Genomic DNA, 10909 nt, shown 5'->3' on the forward strand with positions numbered 1-10909 from the left:
TTTAGAACTGTACTGAGGCAGTAGGCACTGTGCACAGAGGGTTAAGCTGCTGCTTGGGATGCTCACATCTCATATCTGAGTAACTGGGATAAGTCCCACCTCTACTCCCATAAGGCTTCCTGCTAAAGTCCCTTGGAGGCAGCAGATAATGATCCATATCCTTGAGTTGCTACCACCCTCCAGTCTGTCCAAGCAAGTTCCCATTATAAATACAAATTTTCAGTGAAAGATAAATTAAGAACAGACTCAGTACCTGGAACATAAATATACCCTTTGAATAAAAATGGGGCACCTAATTTGGCATGGTGGTTAAGACACAGCTTGGGGAAAAAACTAAAATAAAAAAAAATTTAAAAACAAATAATAATAAAAAATAAAAATAAATTTAAAAAATTTTTAAAAAGACATAGCTTGGGATTCCTGCATCCCATATAGTAGTACCTGCATTTGAGTCCAGCTCCACTCTGCATTCCAGCTTCCTGCTATTGTGCATCCCCGGAAGCAGCAGGAGATGGCTCAAGTAGTCGGATCCCTGTCACCCACATGGTATAGAGTTCTCGGCTTCAGCCTTTACAGTGCCCAGATATTCTAGACATTCAGGGAGTGTACCAGCAGATAGATCTCTTCTAGTCTGTCTCTTTTCCTCTTTGTCATAAATAATTTTTTTATTTATAAGCATATGTGTAAATTTATACACACATATATTGCATGCATATACAATTATTGTCACAATAATCAATAACTATTATCACAATTAATAATGAATATGAGGAAATATAGAGCTTACTACTTTTCCTTGCCTTGAAATGTAGGTTCTTTGGGGTTTTTTTGGTAGGGTTTTCAGATTTATTTATTTATTTGAAAGGCAAGAGAGACAGTGAGAGTCAAAGACAGAGAGATCTTCCATTTGCTGGTTCACTCCCCAGATGGCTGCAGGAGTTTCATCCAAGTCTCCGACATGGATGGTAAGGGCCCAACACTTGAGTCATCTTCTGCTGCTTTTCCCTGGGCCATTAGCAAGGAGCTGGATCAGGAGTAGAGCAGCTGGGACTTGAACTGGTGCCCATGTAGTCTGACAGCATCTCAAGCAGCAGCTTTACATAGCTATGCTACAGTACTAACCTTGAAATGGTGATCTTCAGTTGTCATATAATAATATGATTTTAGTGTCTCAAGTCAATGGAATGGGTGTTAACAGATATTTGGTGGATTTTGTATGTGACGTTAGAATTCATTGTTGGGGCTGGTGCTGTGGTGTAGCAGGTAAAGCTGCCACCTGAAGTGCCAGCATTCCATATGGGTGCCAGTTCAAGTCCCAGCTGCTCCACTTTGATCCAGCTCTCTGCTATGTTTGAGAAAGCAGTGGAAGATGGCCCAAGTCCTTGGGCCACTGCACCTATGTGGGAGACCCAGAAGAAGCGCCTGGCTCCTGGCTTCAGATTGGCACAGCTCTGGCCATTGTGGTCATCTGAGGAGTAAACCAGTGGATGGAAGACCTCTCTCTCTCTCTCTCTCTCTCTCTCTCTGCCCCTGCTCCTGCTCCTGCCCCTGCCCCTGCCGCTACCCCTGCCCCTGCCCCTGCCCCTGCCTCTCTCTGTAACTCTGACTTTCAAATAAAAAAATAAATCTTTTTTTAAAAAGTCACTATCATAAAGTTTTCTTTAAAGTCTTTCTCTTATGTATCTTTAAATTGTTTTATACATTCTATTTTCTTCTACTCTTTTTTTTTTTTACTTTTATTTAATGAATATAAATTTCCAAAGTACAGCTTAAGGATTACAATGGCTCCCCCCACATAACTTCCCTCCCACCCGCAACCCTCCCCTTTCCCTCTCCCTCTCTCCTTCCATTCACATCAAGATTCATTTTCTTTTTTATTTTTTTTTTAATTTTTATTTTTTTGACAGGCAGAGTGGATAGTGAGAGAGACAGAGAGAAAGGTCTTCCTTTTTGCCGTTGGTTCACCCTCCAATGGCCGCCGTGGCTGGTGCGCTGTGGCCGATGCACCGCGCTGATCCAAAGGCAGGAGCCAGGTGCTTCTCCTGGTCTCCCATGGGGTGCAGGGCCCAAGCACTTGGGCCATTCTCCACTGCACTCCTGGGCCATAGCAGAGAGCTGGCCTGGAAGAGGGGCAACCGGGATAGAATCCGGTGCCCCAACCGGGACTAGAACCTGGTGTGCCGGTGCCGCTAGGCGGAGGATTAGCCTGTTAAGCCACGGTGCCGGCAAGATTCATTTTCAATTCTCTTTATATACAGAAGATCAGTTTAGTATATATTAAGTAAAGATTTCAACAGTTTGCACCCACATAGAAACACAAAGTGAAAAATACTGTTTGAGTACTAGTTACAGCATTAAATCACAATGTATAGCACATTAAGGACAGAGATCCTACATGAGGATTAAGTGCACAGTGACTCCTGTTGTTGATTTAACAAATTGACACTCTTGTTTATGGCATCAGTGATCACCCTAGGCTCTTGTCATGAGTTGCCAAGGCTCTGGAAGCCTTTTGAGTTCACTGACTCTGATCATATTTAGACAAGGTCATGGTCAAAGTGGAAGTTCTCTCCTCCCTTCAGAGAAAGGTACCTCCTTCTTTGATGACCTGTTCTTTCCACTGGGATCTCACTTGCAGAGATCTTTCATTTAGATCCATCCGTCCTCCCTCCCTCCCTTCCTCCCTCCCTCCCTCCCTCCCTCCCTTCCTTCCTTCCTTCCTTCCTTCCTTCCTTCCTTCCTTCCTTCCTTTTCGGCTGGATCCACATGCCTTAAGGGCTGATTCTCAGGCCAGAGTGCTGTTTAGGACATCTGCCATTCTATGAGTCTGCTGTGTATCTCGCTTCCCATGTTGGATCATTCTCTCCCTTTTTTATTCTATCGGTTAGTATTTGCAGACACTAGCCTTGTTTATGTGATCCCTTTGACTCTTAGTCCTATCATTATGATCAATTGTGAACAGAAATTGATCAAATGGACTAGTGAGATGGCATTGGTACATGCCACCTTTTTTTTTTTTTTTTTTTTAACAGGCAGAGTGGACAATGAGAGAGAGAGACAGAGAGAAAGGTCTTCCTTTTGCCATTGGTTCACCCTCCAATGGCCGCCGTGGCCGGTGCGCTGCAGCCGGTGCACCGCGCTGATCCAAAGGCAGGAGCCGGGTGCTTCTCCTGGTCTCCCATGCGGGTGCAGGGCCCAAGCACTTGGGCCATCCTCCACTGTACTCCCTGGCCATAGCAGAGAGCTGGCCTGGAAGAGGGGCAACTGGGACAGAATCCGGCGCCCCGACCTGGACTAGAACCTGGTGTGCCGGCGCCGCTAGGCAGAGGATTAGCCTATTGAGCTGCGACACCGGCCGTACATGCCACCTTGATGGGATTGAATTGGAATCCCCTGGTATGTTTCTAACTCTACCGTTTGGGGCAAGTCAGCTTGAGCATGTCCCAAATTGTACATCTCTTCTCTCTCTTATTCCCATTTTTATATTTAACAGGGATCACTTTTCAGTTTCAACACTTAAGAATAACTGTGTATTGATTACAGAACTCAACCAAAAGTAGTAAGTAGAACAAACAAACAAAATACTAAGAGGGATAATGTATTAAGTTGTTCATCAACAGTCAGGGCAAGGGCTGATCAAGTCACCGTTTCTCATAGTGTACATTTCACTTTAACAGGTTTCCTTTTTGGTGCTCAGTTAGTTGTCACCGATCAGGGAGAACATATGATATTTGTCCCTTTGGGACTGGCTTATTTCACTCAGCATAATGTTTTCCAGATTCCTAACAGGGATCACTTTTCATTTAAAATTTAAGCACCTAAGAATAATTGTGTGTTAATTACAGAGTTCAACCAATAGTACTAGAACAAAAAAAAATACTAAAACAGATAAAGTATTAGATTGTACATCAACAGTCAGGACAAGAGCTGATCAAGTCACTGTTTCTCATAGTGTCCATTTCACTTCAACAGGTTTCCCCTTTGGTGTTCAGTTAGTTGTCGCCGATCAGGGAGAACATATGATATTTGTCCCTTAGCTATTGAGAATTGAGCTGCAATAAACATTAATATACAGACAGCTTTTTTGTTTGCCAATTTAATTTCCTTTGGGTAAACTCCAAGGAGTGGGATGGCTGGGTTGTATGGTAGGGTTATATTCAGGTTTCTGAGAAATCTCCAGACAGACTTCCATAGTGGCTTAACCAGTTTGCATTCCCACCAACAGTGGGTTAGTGTCCCTTTTTCCCCACATCCTCTCCAGCATCTGTTGTTGGTAGATTTCTGAATGTGAACCATTCTAACCAGGGTGAGGTGAAACCTCATTGTGGTTTTGATTTGCATTTCCCTGATGGCTAGTGATCTTGAACATTTTTTCATGTGTCTGTTGGCCATTTGGATTTCCTCTTTGGAAAAATGTCTATTGAGGTCCTTCGCCCATCTCTTAAGTGGGTTGTTTGTTTTGATGTTGTGGAGTTTCTTGATTTCTTTGTAGATTCTGGTTATCAACCCTTTATCTGTAGCATAGTTTGCAAATATTTTTTCCCATTCTGTCGGTTGCCTCTTCACTTTTCTGACTGTTTTCTTTTGAAGTACAGAAACTTCTCAATTTGATGCAATCCAAATGTTAATTTTGGCTATGACTGCCTGTGCTTCTGGGGTCTTTTCCAAGAAGTCTTTGCCAGTACCTATATCTTGCAGGGTTTCTCCAATGCTCTCTAATAATTTGATGGTTTCGGGTCATAGATTTAAGTCTTTAATCCATGTTGAGTGAATTTTTGTGTAAGGTGAAAGGTAGGGGTCTTGCTTCAAGCTTCTGCACGTGGAAATCCAATTTTCCCAGCACTGTTTATTGAATAGACTGTCCTTACTCCAGGGATTGTTTTTGGATCCTTGATCAAATATAAGTTGGCTATAGATATTTAGATTGATTGCTGGTGTTTCTATTCTGTTCCATTGGTCTATCCATCTGTTTCTGTACCAGTACCATGTTGTTTTGATAACAACTGCCCTGTAGTGTGTCCTGAAATCAGGTATTGTGATGCCTCCAGCTTTGTTTTTGTTGTACAATATTGCTTTAGCTATTTGAGGTCTCCTTTGTCTCCATATGAATTTCAGCATCATTTTTTCCAAATCTGAGAAGAATGTCTTCGGTATCTTGATTGGTATTGCATTGAATGTATAAATTGCCTTTGGGAGAATGGACATTTTGATGATATTGATTCTTCTCTTTAAAAGCTATTTACTTTTTTTAATAGATAATTTGTTGACACAGGTCAAAATCAGCAAATAGTTTGAAAGTACATAGAGAAGTCTGCCCATCAACACAGTCCCTACCACTCACCCTCCAGTACTACTTAGTATTCCTTAATCCTTTCAGCAGTTTCCCTCAGGCTCGCTAAAGGATATTTGGAAATGTTCATTCTTTTTTAAAATGTCAATTACTTAGACTTGTTTTATTCTGGCAAATATGTTTCTTCCATGCATCTTAATCATCTTAAAAAGTTGAAAGACTCTAGGTAGGTGCTTTATAACTGAGAAGAGAAAAACACAACTTTTTTTATTGCTTTCAGGAGATGGCAGGTATCCATTACTTGGCCAACCACTGCAGTACAACCCACCTGCTGTTCTGCATGGACACATTCCAAACCAACAGGTATGGAAGGCAGGAGGACCTACCAGTGTCGGTTGCAAAACATCACACTTCTGTTGCTGCCAGTGAAGGGCACCCTGTGCATACCTCTTGACACTTCTCAAGGAAGTCTGTGTGCCACAGCCAGCTGATTTACCATGATTTGCACTGGCCCCATCAAGAATTCTGCAAAGGAGATAGTGCTAGCTATTTGGCCAAGCTGTGATTTGCTAGAGCCACCCGAAGATGGGCAGTGGCCGGGGGCTAGGGAATCCTTATAACAGATAGCAACAGGGAAGGACAGATGCGCCATTACTGCAGAAGCAGAATCCAGAAGGCCTGGGATTGGTTAATTTATGCTGATGTATAAAACCCAGACTAAGTATGTTTAGATACTAAGTTTTTAACCAATATAAACACATATTTCAGCATTACTAACCTTATTTCAACTATTTGTGGATTTTTCAGGGTCAATCTGGCAGTAGGCATGGAAACCGAGGAAGGAGACAAGCTAAAAAAGCTGCATCCACAGACCTTGGAGCAGGAGAGGCAGGTGTGTCCCTGAGGGGCAGCTGGATGTGGGTCTGCAAACCGGAGTCTATCTCTGAAAATATGCCACATGCCAGAAATGGGCTTTTTTCTGCATAAGATATTATATCATCTCCAATTTAGGATTCTTGAATATGTTCTTTTCATCATTTCAGATATGGGAGGTATACAGTAAGGTACAGGTTTATTTAGGGAGGGGTAAGGGAGTCAGAGAAAGAAGAGGTATGTAGGAGGAGCGAGCAAAACCCTCACCCTCAGTGATCTTCGAACTCTTAGACTTATGTGGAAGCAAGGCTGAATGAACAGATAATACCATTTTTTATGGTAAAGGGTTTTCAAGTTGGCACTTAAGCTTTCAATTCAACTGCTATGGAGTGGTTAGGACAAGTGCTATTTATTATCTTCATTTTACATTGGGAACGATAAATTCAGAATAATATTTGCCCAAGGTCATACACCTAATGTAGAGAAGCCACTGTACATAATAGTATTTTACATGTGCAACCATCATGAAATTGGTAGCTTAGCACTGTTGGCTCTATACCCTGAGGGGTAAGTAGGAATGATTTAAAAGATGACAATCAGAAAGCCAATTTTGTGGGTTTGAATGATTTCTGAAAATTCTATTCTTTCCTGTGTTGTATCTGGGACTGCAGTACTTTTCACCCAACATTTTTGGTAGCAGGGATGTATTAATTCTACACCTTTTCCATTCTAGTTGTTGGGAAGGTCTTGGAAATTACTGAACTACCAGATGGGATAACTCGCATGGAAGCTGAGAAGCTTTTTGGGGAACTCTTTAAAATTGGCGCCAAGATCCGGTGGCTCCGGGACCCCCAGTCCCAGCCCCAGCTGCGTCGTCACCCCCTCTGCTGTGGCAGTGGGGACAATACCGTCAATCCTGAACGCTCTAAACCCAGTGACTTGGCCTCCACGTATACCGTCTTAGCCACATTCCCCTCCATTTCAGCTGCACAGAATGCATTGAAGAAACAGATTAACTCAGTTAACAAGTTTAAGCTGAGAACAAGCAAGAAACACTATGACTTTCACATTTTGGAAAGGGCAAGTTCTCAGTAACAGCCACCTTTGGACCTTTATGATTCCCCTGCCCTCTCCCATCTCTGATTGGCTTGGTATTTGGAGCTTCTGTTAACATTATAGAGACTCCTAGGACGTGTGGTCTTGATGTTATAGCTTTTGAAGAAAGGCCAGTGATCCAGCAAAGGGGAAACAGATACACATTGCACCCCAGATGACTGTAGGAATCCACATCGGAATGATACAGAGTTAGCAGCTTTTTCTAAGGAAATGCTGTTCAAATGCCTCCTAACTTTTATAGTTATTTTGTTTTATATTTCTGAATTCTTGTATCAGATCCAAAGCTCTATTGTACAGCAAACTACTCTTCAAAATGATTATAACCAGTTGCAACCTGTATTTCTTTTTTAGAGCCAGCACATTGTGACCCAACTTAGAATTTGGGGGAAAAAGAATGCAGGAGTGGAATAAATAACCAAGTCAGAACCATGCACTATCATTGTGGGGGCTAGGGTTGCTCAAAAGAGCCCACAAATAAAAGATTATTCTTCCCTTGAATCTCTAAACACAGAAACAATTTCCAGAAAATAAAGAACTCCCTCATAGGGTCCTTTCCGTATTCATTAGGTAGTATGAACATTCAGTGTAACGTAAATTATGTTCTTAATGCCTCCTAATCAAACTACTCAGATTCAAAGGGGGAATGGGAATCATTCTTGACAGGAAAATACTTGTACTTCCACCTTTTTAAAATGTCCCTCCAATAATTAAATGCCACTTATTACATTCCCCTCCTTATGGATTTTTTTGTCACCTAAGGAAATGTATTTAATGAGTGCTGGAAACTTCTAAGTGGTTTAAAATTTGTTTTCATTGTTTGCAGCAGATCACTGGAGATCAAAGATTCATTGCACTTATGAACAAGGAACCTTCTTTTTCAATTTCTGTGTAATTTGCAAGGCTGTACAATGTGTGCTGATGCAAGCCTTTTTCAGTTCAAGAGAATAAATGTTTACAAATATAGGTCCTCTTTGTCTGTTTTTTATTTAAAATACATTTCAAATGAATGTCAGTACTGAAGACCTAAACCTATCTTGAAGACTTCAGTCAGTTTCAAACTTATGGAAGATGAAAGTAAACACACTCATTTTGCAAACATCCTAAATATATCCCTTTTCTGTAGGAGTGATTTCTACTGGTTATTATTCATATTTGTTGTTCTCTCATAAGCAGTACTATCAAGCTAATACTAACCAGTTGTATGTAATTTGCAGTATAAACATTTAAAGTCAGGCAGCTAAACACAGAACACTGGCTAAAGAATCTGATTTTAGCTTACATATCACATAGTTGTCCACTTTAGCTTGATGCTTTATAGACATCTTGCCCATTGATTAGTGAAAGAAAGTCAAACTGCAGGGAAATCCTAACAATGAGGTTGGTCAGCTGCAACATGCCTGAAACCTGGTTTTCTTCCAGTCCAGATTAGGGGTTTTCTATAAGAACGAAGAGCACCGGGTATTACCAGACTCTAGTTCAGATGTGCAGTTACTCTAGAACATTTGCGAAGTCCTGCTTGGTCCTTGTGAATGCTAGATCTCCTCACAAGGTAGCACATCCAGATTTATGAATTTTGTACTACCAGGATCAGAACTTGGAGTTTGCTAAGAACCATGTCAGAGGAAGGAGCTAGACCTAGGGGAAGTAGGAAGAATCAAGAACTGTTAAATCATCTCCCTCGCAAGGCCTGTTGAATTTTTCCTGCAGAGAATCAAGACTGAAGAGGACATGTAACTAGAGCCTATGTTGGAATAGCAGTTGTTCTTCATGGGAATGGAAGACAAAAAAGCCACAACCTCGTGGTTTTTTTTTTTTTTCAATTAATTTCTGTGAATATTCTGTTTCACTCTTGCAATTAGAATCTTGATAAAACCAAGTTTGAATTGAGACTCCTGGTTCACTCTATAGGGTAAACACACAAATGAAATAGATAAGAAGCTGGAGCTGAGAGGACTGGCGCTGTGCAGCAGGTAAAGCCACCACCTGCAGTGCCAGCATCCCATATGGGTCCCAGTTCCAGTCCCGGCTGCTCCACTTCCTATCCAGCTCTCTGCTATGGCCTGGGAAAGCAGTGGAAGATGGCCCAAGTGCTTGGGCCCCTGCACCTGTGTGGGTGACCCGAAGAAGTTCCTGGCTCCTAGCTTTGGATCTGTGCAGCTCCAGCCGTTGATGCCATCTGGGAAGTGAACCAGCAGGTGGAAGACTTTTTCTCTCTGCTTCTGCCTCTCTAACTCTGCCTTTCAATTAAAAAAAAAAAATCTGTTTTTTTAAATGAGTTTTAAAAATACCTGAAAATAGTTTGGCATCAAAGCTGTCAACAAAGTAAGGATCTGAACCCTCCCCCAAGCTAAGAAAATGTTTTCCTGATCCTGATCCCACAAGGGAAAGACTTGTGACCCTTAAGTAGCAGTGAACCAGGCTTCTGTGTAAAATCCATAGTTCCTGCGTGCTTGCTAAGAATCGAGGCAGCATATCCACAACTACCTCTGGAAAAGGTCAAGTGGGAGCCTACATGCATCATTGCTGATAGAAAATACAAACAGACCTCAGCAGAGGCCGACCACAGAGACTTGGTGAAACGGCTTGACCTCTCCCCACCTGGCCCTGCCCCAATCTCAATGTATTTCCTGCCCTTTAATTCACTACCATGCCTTCATATGCTCAGGCTGCATCATAACTGTTTGCTAAGTATTTCCCCCTGCTGTGTCTGCACTTGGGTTAATTTTGTTTTAATTGCGCCAGCATAAAAATACTGAAGGAGAGGACCTGTGTTGTGGCATAGCAGGTTGGGTCGCTGCATGGGATGCCAGCATCCCATATGGGTGCCGGTTGGAGTCCTAGCTACTCTGCTTCTGATCCACCTCCCTGCTAATGGCCTGAGAAAAGCAGAGGAAGATGGCAGAAATGTTTGGGCCCCTGCCACCCACATGGGAGATCTGGATGAAACTCCTGGCTCCTGGCTGCAGCTTTCTGGGGAGTGAACCAGCGGATAGAAGACTTCTCTCTGTGTCTCTCCCTCTCTGTAACTCTTTTCTTTTTTCCCTTCCCTCCCCTCCCCACCTCTCCCCTCCCCTCCCCTCCCCTCCCCTCCCCACCTCTCCCCTTCCCTTCCCTTCCCTTCCCTTCCACAGGTAGAGTTATAGACAGAGAGAGACAGAGAGAAAGGTCTTCCTTCCGTTGGTTCACCCCACAAATGGCTGCTATGGATAGCGCGCTGTGGCCAGCGCACTGTGCCAATCCGAAGCCGGGAGCCAGGTGCTTCCTCCAGGTCTCCCATGCGGGTGCAGGGCCCAAGCACTTGGGCCATCCTCCACTGCCCTCCCGGCCACAACAGAGAGCTGGACTGGAAGAGGAGCAACCGGGACTAGAACGTGGCGCCCATATTGGATGCCAGCACTGCAGGCGGAAGATTAACCAAGTGAGCCATGGCACTGGCCCCATAACTCTTTCAAATAAATTAATCCTTAAAAAAAATTTTTGGAGGAATTTAAGGAAAGAGAACTTTCGAATCAGAAAACAGAAAAGTAATAAAAGCTTGTCTTGGCAGGGAGGTAAGGGGAAGCGCTAAAATAGATAAACCATTAACTAAATAGTGAATTATGTTTAGAAGCCCGTTGGAATCATCTCTTT

At 42.7% G+C, this 10909-nt stretch overlaps 1 protein-coding gene across 6 annotated transcripts in view; it reads left to right on the forward strand.

Annotated features, from left to right (window-relative positions):
• R3HDM1 (R3H domain containing 1) overlaps positions 1 to 8236 on the forward strand; it is a 227559-nt gene extending 219323 nt beyond the window's left edge. For all 6 annotated transcript variants that reach the window (XM_062186096.1, XM_062186085.1, XM_062186124.1 and 3 more), the window contains 3 exons: positions 5571 to 5653; positions 6098 to 6182; positions 6897 to 8236. In XM_062186096.1, coding sequence (XP_062042080.1) covers positions 5571 to 5653; positions 6098 to 6182; positions 6897 to 7258 — 530 coding nt within the window. In that variant the 3' untranslated portion in view covers positions 7259 to 8236. The remainder of the gene's footprint in view (positions 1 to 5570; positions 5654 to 6097; positions 6183 to 6896) is intronic.
• Positions 8237 to 10909: the final 2673 nt, after the last annotated feature.

The sequence above is a fragment of the Lepus europaeus genome, chromosome 1 (genome assembly GCF_033115175.1).
Source record: "Lepus europaeus isolate LE1 chromosome 1, mLepTim1.pri, whole genome shotgun sequence".
NCBI lineage: Eukaryota > Metazoa > Chordata > Mammalia > Lagomorpha > Leporidae > Lepus > Lepus europaeus.